This window comes from Pinus tabuliformis, chromosome 7 (genome assembly GCF_031772625.1).
Source record: "Pinus tabuliformis cultivar Carrire ecotype Pingquan chromosome 7, CPIR1, whole genome shotgun sequence".
NCBI lineage: Eukaryota > Viridiplantae > Streptophyta > Pinopsida > Pinales > Pinaceae > Pinus > Pinus tabuliformis.
Genome location: NC_142293.1, coordinates 1,756,053,354 through 1,756,079,924, shown reverse-complemented (window position 1 = coordinate 1,756,079,924; position 26,571 = coordinate 1,756,053,354). Strand labels below are relative to the sequence as shown.

The window sequence follows — 26,571 nt, the reverse complement described above, 5'->3', positions numbered from 1 at the left end:
GGCCTACTGATTAGAATAAAGAAGGTAAAGGAAAAGGCTGATGAAAAGAAGTTTAAGAAGTATACGCAAGTCCACTTAGTCAAAATAGCGTATACACGTTGGTCCACAGAACAAAAAGAGCGTATATGTATACACGCACTCCCATAGGAGGAAAAGAGCGTACATGCTGGAAAACCAAGGTTTTGGTTCGAGGTATTTGGTCCAAGGTATTTTGGTCCAAGGTGTTTGCTCCAAGGTATTTGGTTCGAGGTATTGACACTAGGTATTTGGTCCAAGGTATTAGTCCTAAGTGGTTTTGATCCGAGGTATTAACAAAGGATCTGAGTATATAAGGAGGAGAAGATCAAAGGGCTAAGTGTACAAGTAATGAATATCTTATGAAGTGTTATATCAAAAGAAAAAATGCATGTTATGGGTTTCTGATGCTTTTGTTTGATCTAGACTAAATATGCACCTGAGCGTTTCATGATGGATGAGATCCAATGATGGATCTGGATCATAATGACTTATCATTATGTGATATAATAATGGATGGGCTAGATCTGATTTCTAACACATGTTTTATTCTTTAAATATTGTGATCCGGGTTTGTCTGAAGTCTGGAAGTGAAGCGAAGTTATGAAGTAAGTATTTGCAGATCTGTACGCTGGTTCGCTTTGGTGAAGGTGTGTATACACGCTGGTTCGGCTCTTCCAAGTAGCATATGCAAAAGAAAAGCTTGATGTTCAAGGATGACTAATCTATTAGATCAATGTTGTTGTTTTACTATTGTCTGTCAATGAAATCTTCTTAGATCTGAAAGTAAAATTGAATGCATAAAGAGTTTGTGTCTCATTGATTAATTGATTGAGAAAGAAGGATGATCCTTGTTGCTATCTATTTAAGAACGATGTAATATGACAGTAGAGCTTCAGAATGTCACTGATTAGTACAGTTTGTGGTTCAAAGGTTTTATGATTCAATATCTTTAGAGGTATATGCAGGTTGGGCTAAAGGAAGTAGTGTATACATGAAAGTTCTCTTCATTAAAAAGGCGTATACATTCTAACACATGCCTTTTGAGGTTACAATTAGTTCTGGTTGTTGATGCAGTGTTCTGGGTTCAGATCCGTGTATTGGTTACAGTGATCTGTTTGTTCTAGTTGATTGGTTGAATTTGATTAAGTTTGAATGAATGGTTGATTCAGTTGTGTCAGAGGTTCGATGATTATTTGATTCAGTTGTGTCAAAGGTTCAAAGGTTTCAACGATTGATTGTTTCAGTTATATTAGAGATTGATGATTGGGTTTTAGTGATTGGTTGATGCAGATGTATTTGATGGTTGTATTGTAGTGGTGATTGATTTTGAGCTGCAATGTTACTAATGGGTCCAGTGTGAAAATTTGATGAAACGTGGCCTTCATATTGTATTATTATGTAGCAGGAGTATCCAGTGTGAAAATTTATGAAGCGTGGTCCCTGGAGGATATTGAGGGTTGGAGCCTTCAGAGAGGAAGTCGAAGCTTCCTGCCAGTATTAGCTGGTGATTTGATCAGGGGGTTGGAGCTCCTTTCCAATAGCAATTGGAGAATAAGTGAAGGTTGTAGCCTTCTGTAGGTCGAAGCCTATGTACTAGTAAACATATCGACTAGTACAAGAATTAGGGGGTTGTAGCTCCATTCCAGTAGAAGCTGGAGAACGAGAGAAGGTTGTAGCATTCTGCAGGTGGGTGCCTGCTTACTGTTATGAGTCTGCACTGGTACAATATTGTAAACAGATTTTCTTATTATTAAAAGAAGACAGAGACGACAACAGTAGGTGGTTTTCACCCACATTGGGTTTCCACCTTAAATCTTGGTGTTCATATGTGTGATGATTTATTCTGTTATTACTGCACATGGTTACAATTTAATGTTTAATAAAGTACTCATGCACTAATTAAAGATCAACATATGATGAATTAACTGAATCATAAGTTCATTGGATATACGCTGGTTGCCTTGAGAACAGTTGGTGTGCACACGCAAGTTCCCTTCACTGAAGTAGCTTGTACAAATTTGATTATGGAAATGAAAAAGTTACTGATTTGTAAATAATGATTCACCCCCCCAGTATTATTTCCAACAATCGGTATCAGAGCAGGTCCTTTGGTTGAAGCTTGATCACTTGAAGGAGATTGTAGTAACAATGGGAAAGAAGCAAAAGAAGAAAGCACCTCAAAAGAAGAAGACATCTCAAAGGAGTTGTGACAGTGGAAGAGAAGATTGGCCTTTATGTGGAAGAAACTCTTCAAATTTAGAAACACCTTAGAATGAAGATGAACAAGCAAAAGAACTATCAAGTACGAATTTGTTGTCCTCTGGTGATACATTTCTCTGTTCATTTGAAGATACTGAAAGTGACAGCGAAACAACTGAATTTTCTCTTATGGGTGGAAGAGAAAGAAATCAAATAAAGGTAGAATTTAAAAATCTCAAAGACACAATTAGAGATCAACAAGATTTATTGGACAAAAGGGAGTGTACCTACAAAGAATAGATTACAAGGTGAAAAGCTCAGTTAGAGGAAGGAAACAAAGTAAGGAAACATAATGAGGAAAAGGAAGATCAAAGTCAAAGGATGCAATATGAAGTGACATCATTGAGAAATGAAGTGAATGGAAAGGACACAACAACCAAGGAACTTATAGAAAGAACCAACTACTATGAAGGTCTTGAAGCTGTGGTCATTTCTCTAAAAGAAGATCTCAAAATTTCAAATAAGTAGAATGAAGAACTACTCCAAGCATTTGAAGAACAAGAAAATGAAGTTCTCGAATTAAGGCAACAAGTGGAATAAGGAAGAAAAGCTGAAGAAATCATGAAGAAGTAGTATCTCGAAAAGGAAGATAAATATCAGGTTGAGGTAAATATCCTAAAAGGTAAATTAGAAGAAAAGGATAAACTTTTACGATTTCAAGATAGTACTAAGATTTTGGATGATATTCTTAGTAGTCAAAGGTCTCCTGCCATCAAATTTGGTCTTAGTTTTCATGAAACTGTTAAAAGTAATTCTAGCTCACAAACTGAAGAAAGGAACTCCAATGCAAAATCTGAAATGCTCAACAAGAAGCTAAGAGGTCAACCCCATCAACAACCAAGGAAAGAAAGTCTTCAAAGAAAACCATTTACTCCTAACTATGGAAGTGATAATCGATTCTTTCCTTTGATGAATAATGTTGAATGTTTTATATGCCATAATTTTGGACATGTTGCAGCCAGATGCAGAAGTAGAATAATTCAAGATAATAATCGTCACACAGAAAGGTCATCATCTTCTAGGTAATTTAAGGGATATTGTTTTTCTTGCAATATGTTTGGTCACAAAGCCATTAACTGTTATAGAGGGAATATGAAACATATAAGATGTTATGCTTGTAACAAGTTTGGGCATATAGCAAAAGAATGAAGGAGAAAATTTCGGCCAACATACCAAAAGGAGAAAACATCATCACACTCCAAGGTATGGAAGAAGAAGGAAGTACAACCAGAAATATGTGGCATAGCTCAGTATACAGATAGAACAAATTTAGTAGGAACTGAAAGTATGCAATTTCAGTGTTCTAATTCTCATACGCAATTATCATGAAGACAAGTCGCGTATATATGTGAGTTCGAAGATGCATAGTCACGTATATGTTGGTTTGATGAAGAAGTAGTGGGATAGACTCAAAAAAATGATCTAATATGGTTCAGACAATTTTCTCTCTTGATGATTGATGACTACAATCTATGGATGTTATTTAGAAGTGATTTTGACCCTCATAAGTTGTTGATGACTTGATGTATAACTAGTGGATGATGATGCCTTGATGACCCTTACTGATATATGCAATGATCAGATCTGATAGTGAACAGGTGGCACAGGTTCAGGGGGAGAATATGCTATGCTTCTAATAATGCATTGATGGCATTATGTTTAGAAGTCTTTCGTACATAACGATTCTTATCAATGGTGAGGATGCTTATGTTGTTGAAATGTTTAAATGATACATCATGTTGTGCTGCAGTCATAAGTTGCCTATGATGAAATCTTAGATGATACTTATATTTCTTGAGCCACATAGTTATTATTCAGATAAAATTTATGGATGATTGTGGATGACCCTTTTTGATGATCCATATATGGTATGTTGCTTACATGATGATCTTCATAAGGACAAGGAGAAGAACAAATCTTGAGTACACAACTTCATTATTTGATGATGAGTCACTCATTTCTTTTATGCTACTGTCATCATGCCTTCAAAGATGCTTAAAGTTCATATGGTGCAGTTATGATGCAGGATTCCTATAGTTCTTTCCTCTCACATGGTTGAGGATTGTTGTTGTTGATGGTATCAAGAAATATTGAAAAATGACAATGACTTCATGGTTTGCTAGCTACATATTGCTATCTCTATGATGGATACACATTATGCTGGATACATGGATATTTCAGTTGCATATTGATAAATATTGTTGGTTGGCCAAGAGAATGGTGTTATTACAGGTCTCATGAAGACATAGTTATTTGAAGACATGGATATTCGGAGACATGGCTTACTTAGTCACATAATGATGATGACTTCTTACCTTATGATGATAGGTTGATACTCACATATGTTGATTATCGTGGTTGATGCTTATCAGATGTGAGATGTTTCCTAGTGATGATACATGGTTGATATATTGAGGGTTCTTGTGGAAAGATCATGCAGATCTTGATGATGATGTTATGATCATGGTGTTTTCACATACATATGATGTGAATGATTTTGTGTTACTGTTTGGACATGGAAGTTTATGATAAGGCTCTTTCTACTAAGGAAACGGAGCAAGTTGATCTTGATGAGATCAAGAGGATGATTTGATATCTATATGCGGCATACTTTGTCACAAGTTGATGATATTACATTATCATATCTTGGGAACTAATGATGGACATATACAGGTTGCTGGCTTGGATGTTGCTGACAGACGCTTATGGTGCAGATCATACATGGCATATGATAGTTGCTGATGACTATCATGGTCTTGTTTAGATCTTTGTGCTCTGTTATAAATGTCATGTATATCATTCGATGTAAAGGTCATATAAAGAACCATGATGTAATAATATGTCTCTATCTGTCGTAGTCTTGTAATGAGTCCTTCTTGGTCATATGATGTAATTTTTATCCCCACTATGCATGGGAAGGATGATGTAATAATTGCTATATTTTAGTCATGTATAAACAATTGGTATATCCCCACTTGGTTGGGTAGATGAGTCAAATTTGGTATATCCCCACTTGGTTGGGTAGATGAGTCAAATTTGGTATATCCCCACTTAGTTGGGAAATTGATGTATGTATGAGTCATTGGTGATAGGAAGGTCATACTCACATAGTTGAGTTATAGAGTCATGTTATTCTTTTAGAAAATATATTTGCAAACTATGCATGTGCTTAGGGGGAGTATGGATGATATAGTGCATCTCAGCATGTACAAAGGGGGAGTTTAATTAGAAAATTCAGCATGTGCCTAGGGGGAGCATGATCAATGTTCATATTCATCTGTTCAGATATGAAACCCTTCACTTTGGTTAGCCCTTTGCCCTTGATATCAAAGGGGGAGAATATCTTGGTCTGCCCTTTGCCCTTGATGTCAAAGGAGGGGAGTATTTTGGTGTTGGTTGTTATCTCTAACAATTTCTACAGCTTGCAGTAAACAACACCAACATGGTTACCATCAAGTCCAAAGGGGGAGATTGTTGGCATTATGATGCATGTGTTGTACTTGATGGAAACCCACTTGTAGCGAAACAACTCACTTGTATATGGTAACTAGATGAATCTACAGGAGAGATATCAGATATGATAGAATGCATGGCAATCAAAGCAATCGTTTTAGAAGTAATATGGCAAATTACAGTGCAACATGTCTATTCAGAGGTAATAGGGCATTGGTACAGAAGAACCATGGAACTAAGGTCTATTGATCAGAATAAAGAAGGTAAAGGAAAAGGCTGATGAAAATAAGTTTAAGAAGTATACGCAGGCCACTTAATCAAAACCGCATATACATGCTGGTCCAGAGAACAAAAAGAGTGTATATGTATACACACACTCCCACAGGAGGAAAAGAGCGTACATGCTGGAAAACCAAGGTTTTGGTCTGAGGTATTTGGTCCAAGGTATTGGTCCAAGGTATTTGGCCCAAGATATTTGGTCCGAGGTATTGACCCTAGGTATTTGGTCCAAGGTATTGGTCCAAGGTATTTGGTTCGAGGTATTGACCCTAGGTATTTGGTGCAAGGTATTAGTCCTAAGTGGTTTTGATCTGAGGTATTGCCAAAGGATCTAAGTATATAAGGAGGAGAAGATCAAAGGGCTAAGTGTACAAGTAATGAATATCTTATGAAGTGTTAGATCAAAAGCAAAAATGCATGTTATGGGTTTCTGATGCTTTGTTTGATCTAGACTAAATATGCACCTGAGCGTTTCATGATGGATGAGATCCAATGATGGATTAGAATCATAATGAATTATCATTATGTGATCTGATAATGGATGGGCTATATCTGATTGCTAACACATGATTTATTCTTTAAATATCGTGATTTGGGTTTGTTTGAAGTTTGGAAGTGCAGCGAAGTTATGAAGTAAGTATTTGCAGATTTGTACGTTGGTTCGCTTTGGTGAAGGTGTGTCTACATGCTGGTTCGGCTCTTCCAAGTAGCGTATGCAAAAGAAAAGCTTGATGTTCAAGGATGATTGATCAATCAGATTAGTGCTGCTGTTTTACTGTTTTCTGTCAATGAAGTCTTCTTAGATTTGAAAGTAAAATTGAATGCATAAAGAGTTTGTGTCTCATTGATTAATTGATTGAGAAAGAAGGATGATCCTTGTTGCTATCTGTTTAAGAACTCTGTTATATGATAGTAGATCTTCAAAATGTCACTGGTTGGTACAGTTTGCGGTTCAGAGGTTTTATGATTCAGTATATTTAGAGGTATACGGACATTGGGCTAAAGGAAGTAGCGTATACACGCAGGTTCTCTTCATTAAGGAAGCGTATACATTCTGACACATGCCTTTTGAGGTTACAGTTAGTTCTGGTTGTTGATGCAGTGTTCTGGGTTCAGATTTGTGCACTGGTTACAGTGATCTGTCTGCTCTAGTTGATTGGTTGAATTTGATTAAGTTTGAATGAATGGCTGATTCAATTTTGTCAGAGGTTGAGTGATTATTTGATTTAGTTGTGTCAGAGGTTCAAAGGTTTCAGTGATTTATTGTTTCAGTTATATTAGAGATTGATGATTGGGTTTTAGTGGTTGGTTGATGCAGATGTATTTGATGGTTGTATTGCAATGGTGATTGATTTTTAGCTTCAATGTTACTAATAGGTCCAATGTGAAAATTTGATGAAACGTGGCCTTGATATTGTAGTATTCTGTACTAGGAGTATCCAGTGTGAAAATTTCTAAAACGTGGTCCCTGAAGGATATTGAGGGTTGGAGCATTCAGAGAGGAAGTCGAAGCTTCCTGCCAGTAGTAGCTGGTGATTTGATCAAGGTTGGAGCTCCCTTCCAGTAGCAGTTGGAGAACAAGTGAAGGTTGTAGCCTTCTATAGGTCGAAGCCTACGTACTAGTAAACGTATCGACTAGTACAAGAATTAGGGGGTTGTAGCTCCCTTCCAGTAGAAGCTGGAGAATGAGAGAAGGTTGTAGCCTTCTGTAGGTGGGTGCCTACGTATTGGTATGAGTCTGCACCAGTACAATATTGTAAACATATTTTCTTATTATTAAAAGAAGACAGAGATGACAACAGCAGGTGGTTTTCACTCACATTAGGTTTCCACGTTAAATCTTGGTGTTCATATGTGTTGCTTATGTGTGATGATTTATTTTGTTATTAATGCACATGGTTACAGTTTAATATTTAATAAAGTACTCATGCACTGATTAAAGATCAACATATGATGAATTAATTGAATCATAAGTTCATTGGATATACGTTGGTTGCCTTGAGAACAGTTGCGTGCACACACAACTTCCCTTCACTGAAGTAGCGTGTACAAATCTGATTATGGAAATGAAAAAAATATTGATTTGTAAATACTGATTCACCCCCCCCCCCCCAGTATTACTTCCAACACTTTTGGGGTCCAAAAGGCTTCTAGTGGGGAGGAATGATCAGGGATCAATATTTTAGCTAACAAAATGAAAGTGCTCAGAATTGCTTTAGACCTAAATTAATGGATAAAGTTAATCTCCAAATTTCCAACACCGCAAACGGTTTTAAAAACTGACATCGTATGCAAAAGCTAGAGCTTCTGCAAGTTTGGTAAAAATAAGTCCCGAGGGGCCAACCCCCACCCCATGTGACCAAACATTTGAACCAGGAGCTAGGGGCCAACTGTTAAGCGAGATTGGTGTGCCACTAATCAGTTTATCATTTAATTAATCCGTAATTAAGTTGGCAGAATTTATGATTGAGCCACTAAATCCGGAACCGCCACCAAACTTGGTGGACTTAACTGGCAGTGCTCTAGATTTAGAGGTTTTCTAGGAAAAACTGTTTGAGCCATAAATTACTCATTTCTCAACCAAATTTCAAAAATTAATAGTCATTTTTGGCTAATTGGCATGTTGGGAATTCATTGGAGTAGGTTTTAGAGGCAGAAGAGGTCATATACAGTGCTTTTGTTCACTTGAATATTTTTGAAGCCTGGGGCCACCAGGTGTTGGAGGCCATTACCAGAGAAGCTGCTAATCACATTGAGTAAAAAAATAGTCATTTTTGATAGATTTGAATGTTTTAAACTCATTGGAGTATATTTCAGAGTTAGAAGAGGTCATCTACATGTGTTTTTGTTCACTTGAATATTTTTGAAGCCTAGGGCCACCAGGTGTTGGAGGCCATTCCCAGAGCAGCTGGTAACCAAATTGAGTAAAAAAATAGTCATTTATGATAGATTTGAATGTTTTAAACTCATTGGAATAGATACCAAGAGCATTGGATGCATGTAACAACAATTTTAGCACTATTGAAGTTAATACAAAGGCCCACACTATGAAGCTGGACCAAGGAGATGTAGCCTAGGAGGGGTGAACTCCTTCAACAAAAATTTGTGTATTGAGCTATGTTATTTGTGCTTGTTGTGTTTTTATATGCTGTTGTTCAACCATTTAAATTCATGCTTTTAAGTTCATGCAAAACACTAAATTTCACCAATTTAGATGAATTAACAATCACATGCTCATGGATAAACTCTCCATGGATAAGCAAACCAAAGCAAAGAAAATTTTATATTTGGAAATGATACTAGAATAGCATTAACTAGCAATCAATTTCAGATCAATAGTTCCAGTTGAGCTTGTGATGAATATCAATTCCTAGGTACTTGCAAGAAGACACTTCCTCCAAGTTACTATTGTCATACATAGAATTAGCATAAGTGTCCTTCTTGGATTTGATAATCATAACTTTTGTTTTGTCAGTGTTAACAATCATACCCATGGTAGAGAAGAAATCCTTAAGAAGTCTAAGTTTCTTATCAAGACCAGATGGGTACCTTGCGAGAAGAAAAATATCATCAGCATAGAGAAGAAGGATGATGACTATCCTAGCTAAAATCGTGCCAGCACAACATGCTTCCTCTAAACAACCTTCTAGCTTGTCAATGTAAATGCCAAATAGGGTAGGGAAGAGGGGGCAACCTTGTTTAACTATGATATTACACTTAATATCTTTCGACCACCCCTCATTTCTCTTTAACTTGAAAATTACATTCTCGTATAACCTTATAATGACAACTCTCAAGTCGAAAGGAACCTTTAGATCTTCTAATCTATTCCATAGCTTGTTTCTTAACTCGAAAGGAACCTTTAGCTCTTCTAATCTATTCCATAAGTTGTTTCTAGGAACCGTATCGAAATCCTTTCTAAAGTCCACAAAGCAACAAAAGATATCGGATTTATCATTGCGACATTCCTCCACAATGATCCTAAGCGTAACGAGGTGGTCCGTTGTTGAGCATTTCTTTCTAAAACCCGCTTGGCCTTTAGCCCGCTTACCTTCACCTTCAAGCCATATGCTCAACTTCTTTTCCAAAATAATACCATATAACTTGGCTTAGAGAAGGCTGATCATAATTGTCCGATAATTAGAGGGGTTATTTGTAGCCCCACTTTTAAAAATAGGGATAATGAGGCTTTGAGTCCATGGTTTAGGGAAACCTTACTTGACCGCTTGATTGAAAAGCTTGTGGATGTGGGGGATGAGGATAGGACCTCCAATTTTTAATATTTCCACCTGGTAACCTTCAATGTCCTTAGCATTCCCATTTGCCAGGCGTTTAACCCCAAAATCAATGTCTTCTAATGACAAAACTTCTTTTGTTGTGAGCAGGGTTTCAAAGTTATCCATGACATTTGGAGATTCATAAATCTTTTTAAGATAAGAATTTCAGTTGTGTAAAACAATTTTATTATTATCTTTAGTTTTCCTAGTTAGAATCTGCCTCTAGAATTTCTTAGGAGCTACCTCAGAGAGGTGTAAGAGATTCTCTTGTCTTTTATGAGTATACTGCCTTTTTTTCCTTTTAGTTAGGGCTTTGTATATTTTTTATCTTGCCAAATTTAAGAGATTAATCAACAGCTTCCTTAATTTCTCTCCGTGCACTTTTACAATCTTTGTCATACCATGGGTTGGTTTTGTTATTTCTTTTATTACTTGAAACTTCAATTGATAACTTGTTAATAGAATATGAGAGGGTTGTAGTAAAATTATGATAGAGGTCTTCTATGTTGTCTATAATAGATAAAAGAAGCAAATTAGTTTTGAATTCATTTAGAAAGAGATTGTTTTTATTTCTATCAAAGATTAAGTTCTTTTAGCTATAAGGATTATCTTCTATGGGATCTCTATGCATGACAAAATTGAGAGTTATAAGTAAAGGCTTATGATCAGAGTTAGGCTCGTGGTCGTTTAAGATGTCAAAATTTATTATTTCGTTGTATAAAGGGAGATCGAAAATAACATAGTCTACCACGCTGCTACCAAGCCCATGGATGCAGGTCATCTGGCTAGAATTGGGCCACTTCTTTAGACTGTTGCAAATTATGAGATCCTGAGCACTACATAGCTTGACTAGCTCCGACCCAAACAAATTCTCCTCGAGGTCTTCAGAGCTTCTTTTGTACCGGATATCCAGAGTAAGGTTTTCGTCTAACCAAATAGGATTAGGCTTGGAATGATTGCTTAGAAGAATAGCTTGGTTGCTTGAAGTTCGGGCATTAAAGTCACCCATTAAAAGGATATTACCTTCATTCCTTAGGCTAGAAATATCATTCTCTAAACCATTGTAAGGACTATTTTGATCTAGATTCTTTTTCTTATAGAAGTTAGAATTGATGGGGGAAAAATAACAGACTACTATGTAGGTCTTTTTATCATTAATGTTAGTAATCTCTATCCAATTAAATTGGTTGTAAGGGTTGTTTTTATAAATCCTAGCACAGGGGGAGATTTTCTTCTTAATGTAACAAGCTATACCCCCAATGCCTCTATGGGAGGATTTCTTGTTCTAGGTAGACCATAGTGCAAAGCCATCTATGTTAGGGAACTTAGATTCTTCTTGCTCCCAAGTTTCAACAAGAAATATAATATCAACATCATTCGAGATCCAACTTAACTTGGGGCCTTTGTTCCATGGAAAGCCCCAATAGTTCCAAGAAAGAATTCGGAGCATGTTGAATTGCAATTTATTACTATCTTTTTGGTTTCTATCTCGAATAACAACTTTTCTATTTCTGATTATTGCCCATTTTCCTCCCTTCCTAGCTTCTTTTACCTTTTGAACCTCCTTTCTTAATTATGCTTGCTCTTCTGGAATGAGATCTTCATAAATATTCCCATTCCTTTTAGACTTGAGGTTTTACTAAGTATGTCATACTTATGGTCAGTAGAGCTCACCTTTATTCGGATCAACCTTCCTTTATTCTCAGTTAATTTCCCCAACCTTGTTGCTTCTATGAGACACATTGTTTCAATTTGTAATCTATTATGTAATTCTGTCTGGGCTATGGCTAAAGTATCCTTGTCTACCTCCTCTTTCAAACCGAAGATTATAAGGTTCAAGGCCCTTTTGTTACGCTCATGGTCTAATTCTATCAATTTTTTCATTTCATTTTTAATTGGTTTGATATCTAATTTATCTGCCACGCTATTTAGGGTGAGGTGGCTATTAACTTTTTCTTCTAGTTCTTTAATCATGTCCTTCATTTTAAGACTCTCTAAAGTATCAACATCTCCTTGCTGGGATGTTTGGTTTGTATCTTGGTTTTGTTTTTCTATAACCTGCAACCTAGTCTCCATTTCCTCCATTTTATTCTCCAATAGTTCTATTTTATTTTCTATTTGTTTGTGGATCTTGTCTTCAAGAGATGTGAATTTATTTTCCAGCATGGCTTCTAACTCTGTTTGTAACTTGACTTCTCTTTCTTCTCTACGTTTCTCTAAAGACTCTATATACTCATAAAGGCTTTGTAGAATAACTGTGCTAGGTCTACCTTTGGTAATCTCTGGTAGCTGTGGTGAATTATTCATACTTGAAAATATATAAGCAGATGTGTATTAGAAAACGATAAGGAATGTGTGCATCTGATATCAGCAAACCAGCCGCAGACTGTACATGCCCACCGCAACCTGTAGACTGGATTGGATCTGGAAATATGAATGGTTGAGACCGCAAAGATTGGAAAAGTATTTGGAAAAATCGCACCACAGACCCGATTCGCAGACCTGACACAAGATTTTTTATAAAACCAATTTTCGAACCGCAGAGATGATTGAACCGTAGACCCAAATCGATGGCACCGCAGACCCGAATCCTTGTTATTCTTCACAAAGATCTCGATGTCATGGATCGAAGCCCACTGATCCAATTCACGAGATGGTGAAAGAATGTCAGGTCCAGAGACGACAAGGAGATCACCGAGGATCTGTTTATATAGGGATAATCCAATCGTAGAGATTATAAAGCCAGGCCTGAAGACTAATATTATCGAAACCGACTGATCCGATTCGCGAGATAGAGAAAGAAATCCAGGTCTGGAGACGAAGACAGTAAAGCCCTAATCAAGACTCTGACCCTTGTATAATATCGCTAGCCATGAACTGAACAATACACTCAGTCGATGCAAACCCTCATTCAACAATTCCTCGATGAAAACCCTCGTTTCAGTCGATGCAAACCTATATATATATATATATATATATATATATATATATATATATATATATATATATATATATATATATATCTATATCTATATATATATATATATATATATATATATATATATATTCATTCATTCTAAACAATAGACATTGTTTATCACAAAAAAATGTTGAAAAAAGGCCAAAATATCTTTTAATTAAACTCCACCTTTATTAAAATTTAAACAACTCTTTTATTTTTTATACTTAGAAAAAATACTTCTGAAATTTAAAAAAAGTCTTAACCAAAATAATTGAAAAAGTGCCATCAATAGAGATCCACAATAGACACTGAAAGTAAAAAAAATCATTGGTTTTTCTATTTTAAAGAAAATTCTTACTGAATTAAAAACATAGAGACATAATATAAGAAAGATAGTATGCCAATGCTGAGTTTATATTTATTTACATGTTATTTCTATCCATTGTTTAATATAAAGACTTCTTTAAATCATGGTGGGAAGTAACAGATGGTATTTATGTGAATATGAGTTATTTTCAAGGATTTTATTTTTGATTAAAAAATCACTACACAAATCTTTAAAAATCATGCATGAATATTGGAACCATATCCATAAATTATGATATAAAATATGTGATGTAATTATCCACATGACATTATATTATGCAAAGCTACAATAAAACATTCAAATTATGGCCCAATCAAATGTTTGAAAAAATAGATTTTTTAATAATATTGAAAAAATATATATTTAATTTTCAAAGTTGAACATTATAAGTTGCATCCGTTAATGCTAAACTAATAATAATCAACTGCAAAATGGGTTGCTAGAGTCCTACCTTGGCACAGGACTAATAATGGGAGTTGTCTCTAGTGACTTTTTGGACTTTTTGGTGCCGGAATCCAGCGGAAAAATTTGAGGTGAAATTCAGATTTTAGAGAAATTAGACTCGAAAAACGAGGTGAAATTCGGATTTTAGAGAAATTAGACTCCAAAAACCCACCGAAAAATCTTCCATAATGATTTTGTAAACATATTTAAAGTTAATTAATAAACACATAAAAACTTAATACTTACAATATAACAAAATTCTTCACCATGCATATTCACCCCCACTTTACCATGGATATTATTAACTTATAAATAGGTTTTGTTACAATACCATGATTTATTACTACCACATGCCCAAAAACGATAACTCATTTCACAATCAAAATATTTATAAGCATTTTAATTTAATTTAATTTTATAACGAATTTTTAATTAAATCTAAATAAAAAATGTTATACTATTGAGATACATCTAAACCTTTTATCTTCACTACTACTAAAATATTCCATAAATATTAAATCAAGATTTTAATAAAATTAAAAATGAGAATACTTTTATATGTAGAGAGGTGAAATTTATATAATACTAACCTATATTCATCTTAACTCCAGATCCACCATATGTCCATAAAAATCAAGTTTCCTTTTATTTCAAAAAATACTTGCACATCAATATATTTGATTCCTCTTAACATTTAATAAATCGAGAACTAGAATTTCCAGACATTTAATTTTTTAATTGACACTTTACTCATCATGACAAATAAAAATATCCCCTAGACAAATTGAATATTTTAAAAATCTGTAAACAATATTATTCCAAAAAACTTAGGTTCATTATAACACTGCGAAACCCTACTCAACTCAACAATATTTTTTAATTTTAATTTTGTTACTATTCCTATTTCTTAAATAAAATGTAACAATTTTTTAATATATGTTTTATTGAAAAATTATGTAATTTATTAAGGTTTTAATTTTATAGTTATTATATTTGATATATAAATAAAAATAAAATAAGAAAATTATTTATTATTTAATTAAGAAAATAAAACTAAGATAATTAAAGTAGACATATAATTACTAAAACACTTATTTCATAAATACATATTAGATGTTAAAATTAAAAAATTGTCAAAATTAATTAAATTATAACTTTAATTTATATTATTATGATGATTATTATACAATCAACTAATATCTATCTATCTATCAATATATATATATTAGAAAACATGTAACAAGATTTTTAATCATGGAGATTCACTCTCACTATAATATAGAGATTATTATCTATAAATAAATTTTATTAAAATACTATAATTTATTAATAAAATATATCCAAAAACCACATATAATACTTATTTATGTAATATTTCATTTAATTAAATTAATAAAAAAACATAATTTCTTTTGAAATCAATCTAAAATTCATTATTATTAAAATTATTCTAAAATATTTTATAAAAATTAAAACAGCTTAATAATTAAATTAAAATCCTATTTCAAAATAAATAGAACTCTAGTATTAAACAACTATTAAATATCCACTCCATATTATACTAATGAGTATTATACAACTCCATGTTATTAGTCGAGTATTTTGTCCGGAGAATTCCATTGGATGATTCTTTAAAAGGACCAAGTCTCTTCAACGTGTTAACTTTTGACCTGCTTTAAAAGGACCAGTTGTTATACTATTAAGCTTCTAAATATAATTATTAAACCTCCTTACAAAAAGGAATAAATTATATGGTGAAACATATAAACTTACCAACATTTTTTAATCGCTATTGCCTTTAGTAAAGAAAAAGAATGTTACTTATTCCAAAGTTCAAAAGCTTGAAAGCGAAGGGAAAATTATATCCATCCTATTTATATATATATTCCAATTGTTGAAATATGAGAATGGGCTATATATAAACTTTACTGCAAATTCAAATCACTAAAATATATGCAGGTATAATAGAGTGTAGTTTCAAATGAGTTAAAAAGTTAAACTTAACTGGGTAAATCATTAAAATATATATAAATATAATAGTGTATATTTAATGAGTCAAATTCAACTTGTCAATGAATTATTTTTCAATTGAATAATTTGTTTTAAAATTTTATGATTTAAGACCTAATATATGTATATTTAATGAATAAAAAAGTCTGTAATTTTTTTTATTTTTTTATAAGTTAGTAGAGAAGTTTTATATTATTATATAATTATAGAGTACATCATAATTAATTGTTTTGTCAGATATATCAGCTGCAATAAAAGACAGTTACAGTAAAAGACAGCCTTGACTACACATTTAACCAGGCATGCCATAAGGTTTTTTTTGTCTTTGGTATCCCTTATACAGATATGTAAAATTAACTTTAATACTACTGCTGTTTATCAATTTACCACTCAATTTACAACTTGAAGGCGGTTTGTTTATAAGTCTATCTTCTTGCATATGAAAAAATAAAGCAAAAAAAGAAATGGACTCGTGATCATTTAACTACAGGCATTGGTGCTACTTTCGCCACCCCTGAACCAGACACAGGTGTTGTTTTCACCGCTGGAGTTGCTGTTGCCGCCACCCCCACTCCTTGAGTCGTCGGCTGCTTGCTGCTTGCTCCAGTTACCTCTCTGACCTGATATTTCATGAGCTAGGCCGGATTTCCTAGTTCTTGCCCCAATGTGATATCCAAGTTATGGATATATTTCAAGTAGATGGAGAACATCTTATTCATGTCTCCAATTATGTCGTCTTGCAAACACTCTATATTCACCACCCTTTTGAGTGATTCCTCTACAACTCGTAACCTCTGCTCAATTGCCTTCAGCTGGAGCTGGTTCTCCATTTGTCTCCTAGTTCTATCCTTCACTGCCTCTGCCTGCAGCTTCCCCACTAAGGTTTTGACATGCCAAACTGTCTCCAATGTTTTATGATACATCGTCGACCGCGTTCGGGATTTTCCAGTGTCAATAATCTAGTCAACTTCTTCTTCAATTTTGCTATCCGAGACATTCCTACGTAGGCGCCTAACCTCATTCTTCGAGATTTCAACAATTTCTTTCCCTTTCTCTGGGGCTGTCACATGGTAACTTATTGCAGGCTCCCTCGCCGCATCCTCCATCCTCGTCTTCTTATCAGTGGTTGAGCGCTGGGCCTCCACGTGTGGCCTACCCCTCGGCTTGCCACCAACATTTTGTACATTTCATCCCTTCGCCATTAGTGTCTTGGAAGCCTTAATTATCTAATTGCAACACCAAAAAGCTGAGCAAATTCTACTAATAATTGTTTTTACAATTATTTTAAATTTTGATGATTTAAATTTTAATAAATTAAGATTGTGGAAGATAAAATATTATATTAATATTTTTATTTATTAAAGAAAATTATATTTTATATTTTAGTTTAATTAACAAATATTTTAATTTTTCCGTTATAATTTTGAGTGAAATTGTGTTTCTTTTTATTACTTAAAATATGTCTTTGAATGTATAAATGGATATATTGTATTGAAAAACTTTAGAGACAGTCATATTTTGCAAATATCACATTTCAAATTTATAATCATAAAAAAACACAGTCTAATAATAGACTAATTAGCTCTATTTTCGGGTACACTTTACAAAATCAGTTTAAATTATTTAATTTGGAAATTTCAAGCGCCCTTAATTTTTCAAGTTTCTAAATCTATTTATACAACAAAAACATTTTAAATAGCAAAAAATCACAATCTCTAAATTATATATTATTCCAAAAAAAAATGACCGAAATATCATTTTAACTATCAATTAAACTAAGCCATAAAATCTCCTACAAAATTAACATAAAAAAAAAACTGATAAAACGAAAATATCTCAATTAAACTAGAGTTACATAATTCTAACACCTTAACCTAAAAATAATTGAATTTCTCAACATTAGCGATGAGCTAAATATGCAATAAATCGAGATCCGCAATGATGCATCGTAACGAACACAGAAACGAAAAAATATCCTTTGTCTTACTGAATTTAAGAAAAAAAACCATAACCAAAAAAATAATTGAAATTTTCAACATTCACAGTGCGCTAAATATGTCACAAATAGAGATTCGCAATGATGTATAGCAACAAACAGTGACGACAAAATAAAGACTAAAAGACAAAACTGATTTTGCCAATGTAATCACGAAATCTCTGTTGATGCCCAGTGTCACAGGCGTCCCACAATGACTGGTTCAACCATCTTTGATTTCTAGTCCCTGCTTTTATTTAGATATTTCTACAAGCTTGTTTGCATCAGGCGCGAGGATGCCACGTAATTGGTTCTGTCCCATTAAACCTAATTCTGGCAGTTACAATATGCAGGAAGGTTCAGAATGCATCATTAAGCAATAATGTATGCACACATGCATTTATTTTATGCGGATTTTTCTGTGGTGGAGGTCAAGTCAATGGATTCTGTTGTGAACAGTTGGAATGAAAGCTACGGAATTCTACTATATGTAAAGTACAGAAGCTCCACATGTAATATGGGTTCTTTAGGCAGAGCCCTCAGAGAGAACGAACTCGAAGGGAATCTGGTGATACGGATGAATGGATAAATGGCAGGAGACTCCCGTGATAGGATGGTGGTAGTGGTGGAAGATGCAGAAGCAGCCAGAACAGCTCTGGAATGGGCAATCCAGAATATTATCCGAAGTGGTGACATGATCACACTTCTGTATGTTTTCCAGTCCTCTGAAACTGGTTCAGGATCATCAGGTCTGTAATTTCAAGTTATATTTACATGTTACAACTATTGCTATAGTTGGTATTGATATGAATGGTTGGTTCTCTCCTTTCCGTGTATGTGTGGGACAGGTTGTGGGTGCTTGTGTGATAGTCAATTGGGATTGGGACAGGTGGTGTGGGTGCTTGTGTGATAATCAATGGGGATTGGGACTGGTGGTGTGGGCTTTTGTGTGATGATCAATAAGGTGTGTGATGATCAATAAGGTCTGATAAATAGCATAATAATCTGTCATACATTATGTTTGGCATCTCTATTTTTGCTGCTTTAAGTTTTTACTACTTTGAAATTTCCATGGACTACTTTCCCTTCTCCTCTCTTTGAAACCCTCTCATTAAAATTAGGCCAAATTTTATTGCTGGTGGTCCCCTTTCTGTTCAGGAAGTTAGTTCATCATAGCAATTTTTGTAACCTGTTAGGGTGGGGGCAACCTATTAGCTTTGCCCGTGTGGAAATTAGCAGAGACCCATATAAACCTCGATCTGATCATTTCGAAGATGCATATCTCTCTGAAACCTTCTCATTAAAAGTAGGCCAAATTTTCTATTACGGGTGGTTTCCTTTCTGTTCAGGAAATCAGTACATCATGCTAATTTTTGCATCCTGTGGGGGTGGGGCAACCGATAAACTTTTCTGTGTGGAGATTAGCAGAGACTCATCTAAATTTCAATCTGATAATCTCGAAGACGCATATCTCTAGTTTACACAAATGCAGGATGTGTCAAATATTGTATCTCATATCAGACCTGGGTTTAGAGAGGTTTGTGCTAGTGTTTTGATTTGATGTGTTTAGAGTGGTTTGTTGTCAAGTTTGATTTGATGGGCAATCTTGATTGGTTAAGGTTTATATGTCGGTTGCAGTGATACCCACGGAAGTTAGTGGTATTTACAAACCTGCAATCTTTTTTGCTACTTGCGTTGCACAACAGAGTGCTCTATATCAGACCTGGCTTTAGATGGGTCCATGCTAGTGTTTTGATTCAATGGGTAATCTGATTGGTTAAGCATACATCAGTTTAGATGAGCCTGTGCTAGTGTTTTAATTCACGATTGTCTATTTGTTTCAAGTTTTGGAGTTTTTTTGGGGTATATTTTCCAGTTGAATTTGCTCAGCATTAGATATGGATTTGTTGGAATCACAAGTTTGAGTTGTGAACTATCTGCAATTCGAGTGTTCCAGAAGGTTTTTCAAGGTGCTGAATTCAATTCATATGTGTAGTCAATAATACATTTCAAATAACAAAAAATCATGATTTAACCAAAAAAATCACTGAATTCTGGCTAAAAACTCCAGACAACCCCTTGATCAGTCTCGTTGGGAAAAGGTTTATATGTCAGATGATGGAAAATATATTTTTTTTGTCAAAGGATGTAGAATAAGCCATAATACAGAAAATATAGAAATAGAAAGTGGAGGCAGGGAATAAATGACCAGAGGAAAATAAGTGAACAATAAAAGTATTGGGATGATGGAAAATAGATTTTTTTTGTCAAAGGTAGAATAAGCCATAATACAGAAAATATAGAAATAGAAAGTGGAGAAAGGGAATGAATGACCAGAGGAAAATAAGTGAACAATAAAAGTGTTGGGAAGAAAATTGCAGAACATTGATAAGGCGATAAACACTCAGGAATAGTCATTTGGATGGATGTCAAGCTAATGTAAAAGATAAAAACGAGAAAGATGGAGAGGTGAGACAGTAGTGACTAACGATATAATAAATAACGTATATGTCAAATGAGATTACAAAAGTATGAGGAAATGGATTTTTTTGAGCAAAAAATTTGTATTTGGTTACTAAATCTGCCTACCTAATTTATGATGAAATTGAAATTTCACTATAACTTAGTTCCATATACCATAGACTTGTATGAAAGTCTATGGCATTCACAGTCAGACCCAATGCAGTTCCATTTATGTATATTTGACCCATAAATCTGACTACATTAAGATCACCTGTGAATTTGGACATCATAGAATAGTCGTTGTTTTTCGATGCAAGAATTTCCAATGCGAATGAATACATACCTGATTCAACACAATCTCTATAAGAGTACATTGCTTTGTCAAAGGCATCTGTAGAAAAATGTTGATGGCTCAGTTCGGCTTGGGAAAAGGTTTCTAATATCACTTTTCATTTTTTAAATGAATGATTCTTATCAAACTTTAAAGAAACAGTGGGAAATAACTTCATTTTTAATAAACTAAGTCATTAAAACTTCACTTCAGCTGTAGAAACTAACTTTTTTAACTGTCTAGTTCAAGTTCCAAGAACAATGTGAACATGTGGTCAAATGAAAAGTTGTTGGAATTGCTGGCTAGATTTTGCACTTCCATCCTAGCTAGCCCTAAGCTTGTTAGATGCACTATCAAAACCAGGCCAACTTTCAAGTGCCAACTGATAATTAAATTGTAACTTCATATAAATAATAAAATAATAATATAGCTTGTTAAATGCACTATCAAAACCAGGCCAAATTTCAAGTGCCAACTGACAATTAATTGTAACTTCCTATAAAATAAATTTTAGTTTTGATAAGATATATGGGTTTACTTTCATATGTGCCTATCCAGTGTTTCGTGTCCTCTAGTTTCTGATACAAGTGGCCTTTGTTTATGTGGGCAGGTCAAAAGAATAAACAATATTCAAATATAACAAAAACAAGTCGAAGACTGTTACGGCTGAAAGGATTTCATTTAGCTCTTTCTTTCAAAGATCTGTGTGACCGGGTTCCAGAGGTGAGGGATTAAATGCCTCCTACTTTGTGAATTTAAATTGTGTAAGAAGGTATAGTGCTATATGCAGACGTATGCAATGTTTTTTTGTTTGCAAGTTTGTTTTTGATTCACTGTGCTCGCCTTTGGCTAAAAACTGTGACCTAGTGATATTTTGATGGCCCATCAAAATCATCTGGGGATTGTCTTTGGCCTAGGCCACACCAACCTTCAAAATGGCTGGATATTTTGCACATGGGGTTTCAAATGAATGACTTGTGCTTTAACAAAATACCCTGTCACCAACTGTTCTACATCTTGTGGGTTGGATGTGTGTACTCTTATTGATGCCCATATATGGCTTTTCTAATGTAATGTATGATGGTCTTCTTTAGTCAAACCATTTTTTTTTAAAGTTGAAATGCTTCGGATTAATCCCAGTAAATGGCAACTGTTTGATTTTAGATATAACAATGTGGTAGATGTGTCTGACAAGCTACAAAAGAAACTCCAGTCAGTTAAGTAGCCACGATGGGGTTATCTTTTTCTGTCAAAGTCATCCAGGACATGCACTTAGCTCCATCCACAAGAAATGGCCCCTGCATAGGCATGCTAGAAGCTCTGTTTTTTTTCTGCTGAAAAAAGAAAAGAAAAACTCCCTTCTAACCAGGAAAAGCCAGATTGACAAGAAAACCGATACTTTTCAGTAAAGGCAGTAAGCTTACTCAGAATTTGAATCTGGGTCAGATTCCAATTGCTTATCCTTGTGTTTATTAGTAGACATATCTTGTCTTCTGTTGGAAATGTGCATCTGATTAAAGCTTATTTAAATGCATAGATTCTTCTGTCCACCAGTTGCAGTTCATCCCAGAATAGAGGGTAATCTAGCTCACTAAACATGTTAATTAAGTAGCTGGGAACTTTGCACTCCTATAATCCACCCAACACATCCATGAAAATGTGTCTTTCCTTCCTTTTTCAACAGGGTTCCCAATCTTGACGGGATTATTTGGTCTTATCAATATTTGGCATCTGGCGATGTTTTGACTGATCTATAATCTTGCATAACTTAGTCCTGGTGTGGTTCACGACCAGTGACTTGGTCAAGGTTCACGTCAATCTACTATTTTACAGAAGATTGATATTGATAGGAATCATGAGACATGTTTTTAATTTGCAAATATTGTTGCTTTTAAAAAATGTTATCCTATAATGTTTTCATCAAATCCTTCTTTACGGTATAATTGCATTTGCTTACTCTGGTGGATTTTATTTGTTCTGGAATCACTACGCCATTTTGGTGGTCATCATGCATTAACTCTTCTCGCAGGCTAGAGTAGAGATAGTCGTGACAGAGGGTGATGAAGGGCCAACTATAGTTTCTCTCGTCAAGAAAATTGGAGCATCTGCATTAATTTTGGGGCTGCGTAGTCAGAGTTTTCTCTGGAGGTATGTAGTTGTTCTAACTGGATTGGAATACGAATTTAGGAGGTACAGAGTTATTGGCGGTTCCGATCTTTGGTTCAATTGATTATAGTGCTTTATCTACTGCACTTGTGATTTTTTTTATCCATGTTTGTCATTTCTAGATTCCTTGGGAGGAAAGATATCTCAGACTATTGCATCAAGAATTTGGATTGCCGGGTTCTTGCAGTTAAGCCTAACAAAAGTTCAAGGACGGCTCTTCCTCTTCCTCAGCATGGTAGAATGGCTTCTGAAATTCAATCCTACAATACTGTTAGCGTTGTAAGCATCTAAAACGAGTTTATTTGAGCAATGTCTCTACCTGTGTGCCTCCAGCATCATACCTCTCGAATGGGAAAAGCGGGAAAAAATTATCCGAATGTTAATTTCAATTGTTGCAATAGAGTTTTGTAACGGCTCCTGCATAAAAAGCTTTACCAGTAATCATCTCATCTCTTGTTGCCCAGAGCTTGCACATTGCGGAAGTCACTAACCAAACTACTTGGATTCTCAGTTGGAGTTCTCCAGAAGTGGGAGAACACTGGAAATAAGGGATAAATTACGCAGATAAAATATTGTCGACACCTATTTGGGTACTTTGTACTTGTGCATGATTGCATATGCAATGCGCTAAATTATTAGTTTCCAGTTTTGAGGGGACTCGCAGACACAGTGTGTCCTTCACTTTCTCCCTATCATTGCATGTTGGCAATCTTGAAGAATTTTCAGTGAAGCAGTTCCATTCATGGGCTCCTTATTGCAAACGCTTCCTTCTTCCTTCTATTTTATGATGGAAAAAGGATGTTGTGAGGGGCATGCCATTGCTAAGTAGACTGGTGCCACTTTTTAAGATTTGTTGCCACCTTCAATTTGACTTCTTATACATTCAATGTGCTAATTCTAATTGAAATACTTCCAGATTTGAGGCTCACGGCATATCCATGTGAATTCAAATTGTTTGGAATTTCCAGGATGTGTGCTGCTGTAACATTGTGTGTCAATATCGCCAGTGGCCACATTTGGGCCTTCATCTCTAGCTGTTGCATTGAGATAGATATATGTGCGAATCCTAGTAGTTTGAGTGAAGTGAAATCAATCTTGTCAATTAGGGGTGAACCCATTTCATTATACATGATATGAGTGTAATTAACAATAAAGAAAGATATCACACACAAGTAAAATAAAGATAGCACACAATTAAAAAGACAAATATGCGATTGCAGTAGTGTATGCTTTCATATACTTAATTGTATTATTATTAAATTGCGGGGAGAGTGATCAAACTAGATTAAGTTAGTTTTTTTAATTACAATGAAAAAAAAAAAAACTTTTTTAATTACAATGAAAAAAAAAAAAAATTTCTGGGAAAGAGAAAATTTTAATGGTTAAATGAAAAAAAATTTATGGTTAAATGAAATGTAAAAAAGAAATATGCAATTTTTTTTTCGAGAAAGTTTCAAGTATGTGTGTAATATATGTAAATATATACTAAAATAATAGTAGTCTATGGTATTAGAACCGTCTATGGTATTAGGTTCTATCTTTTCCTTTTTTCTCAGAGGAAACTATCTTCAATTTCTCTTGTTGTTGGGGAAGTGTTGCTCACATATAGATTGAGACATTTACTAAGCCTAATTTGACAATGAACCTTTGTAACTTAACTCAATATGTAGTAATGGAATTATTTGAAGTGGTGTATATATAATTATTAAGAAAAGTATCTTCTATCTGACTGTAGTGAAAAATCTAAAAAATCTAAGACGATGTCCTTAGGCTGAGAGATAACAACATCCTTTAATTGTGGCAACTCATAAAACATAAGTATTTTTAGATTTTGTTTTCAAATAGAAAAAATCAACTAACTTTCTATTTCTAATAAGTTGTTTACATATTGCACATACCAAGATTTTTATTATTCACCATTTCTAATATAGCCTATGTCCAAGAGTATAGCCTATGATCACATAGAACATTATCATATCCAGAACGTTATCATAGCCAGACATATTGTTGAGATATGCACCAGTTTTAGAATAATCCTATGATCACAAAAAAGATAATCCAATCTGGATTGTAAAACTGTCTTTGTATGTAGCCTATCTCATTATACACAATATGTTCCCTAAATCACAAATATTTCACAAAATACTGGAGACAATACTTTATGTTCCATATCGATAGAATGGTACCTCTATAATATGATTTTTCCCCATCCTTTCAAAATTATCATTGCAGAAAGAAATATAAACAATCTCCCCTGTTTATTTTGTGTCCTATCTTGGATAAGGCATCTACAACAACATTTTGTTCCCTGTATATGTGTGAAAAAGTCAGTCCACGGAAACTTCAAATCAACATTTTAATTCTTTTCATCCAATTTATGAGCAAGGGAGGTTCAAAGAAGACCACATCAACACCTAGTCAATAACCACTTTGGAGTCTCCAAAGACATCCATAGACACGATGGGTAACCACTTTGCACAATACAAGACCCCCCAAAGTGCTATGATCTCACCTCATGTATTAGAACCCACCCCACTATGCCAACAAAAACATTATGCAAGGCTTATATTAAACATTTTATCTGGCAAAAATGTAAACTTTTTCCGAGTTTGATTGATCACTATGGGTTTATTATAAAAATGTGATAAGCGAATTGAAGAATAAATCGACTTTCATTCTTCATAGATATAACTTTGGTATTGATAACATGTAAATACTGAGAAGGAGGTTAATTCAACATGTAAACAAATTTATTACTCCTATCACCTTAATTTTGCTCACTCATAGCCCTAAAGCAACCATCATTGAAGATATTAGCAATTTCACAAATTAATGCATAATACAACACGATGTGTCACAACATGGCTATTTGCCAACCTACTGAGCAAAGTCAACATAAGTTCATTGCTCTCTTGGTGATGCTATGTTTACTTGGTCACACAAAGTGCACAAAATCCTTTGATACATGTGTAACTTCTCTAGTCACGATATTCATTGACATTTATAGCACATTAATGGCCAACAATTTTTCTATGCGACCATATGAAGTCGATTCAAACTCTTGTATCATGAATGGATGGTCCTTTGGCTTCTTAGTGATATCATCAAGCACATGGTGTCCAAAATTTGTGGATGAACAACATTCACATGAACAATTCAAGCATAATTTTTGTTTATAAAGAAATTATTAACTTAATGTGAAGTTAATCAAGTTCTTATTTTTTTAGAGGTCACATTTAGTGTTGTCTTTTCTACTCATTTTGAAAAAGTCGTGATGTAATATATACTTTTACTTGGGGATGGATGGGGCAATTTTTTGATATTTTAAATCTTTTTATATATAAAGTATCAACTTTTTTTTAATTTTTTTTTTAAATGTTGGGTTTTTAATAGTTTTTATTCAACTTCAAACTTTGCAGATTAAATAACTTAAAATTATGATTCTCAAAATTTCTATTGGATATATATATATATATATATATATATATATATATATATATATATATATATATATAACTTAAAATTATGATTCTTAAAAATTTCTATCGGATATATATAGGCAATTGA

At 34.1% G+C, this 26,571-nt stretch overlaps 1 protein-coding gene across 1 annotated transcript; it reads left to right on the top strand.

Annotated features, from left to right (window-relative positions):
• Nucleotides 1-18,426: 18,426 nt before the first annotated feature.
• Nucleotides 18,427-23,932, top strand: LOC149255378 (Adenine nucleotide alpha hydrolases-like superfamily protein). Its single transcript, XM_089460468.1, has 5 exons — nt 18,427-18,793; nt 21,449-21,561; nt 22,868-22,986; nt 23,127-23,283; nt 23,469-23,932. The coding sequence occupies exons 1-5, from the start codon at nt 18,634-18,636 to the stop codon at nt 23,550-23,552; spliced, it is 633 nt and encodes a 210-aa protein (XP_089316594.1). The 5' UTR covers nt 18,427-18,633; the 3' UTR covers nt 23,553-23,932.
• Nucleotides 23,933-26,571: the final 2,639 nt, after the last annotated feature.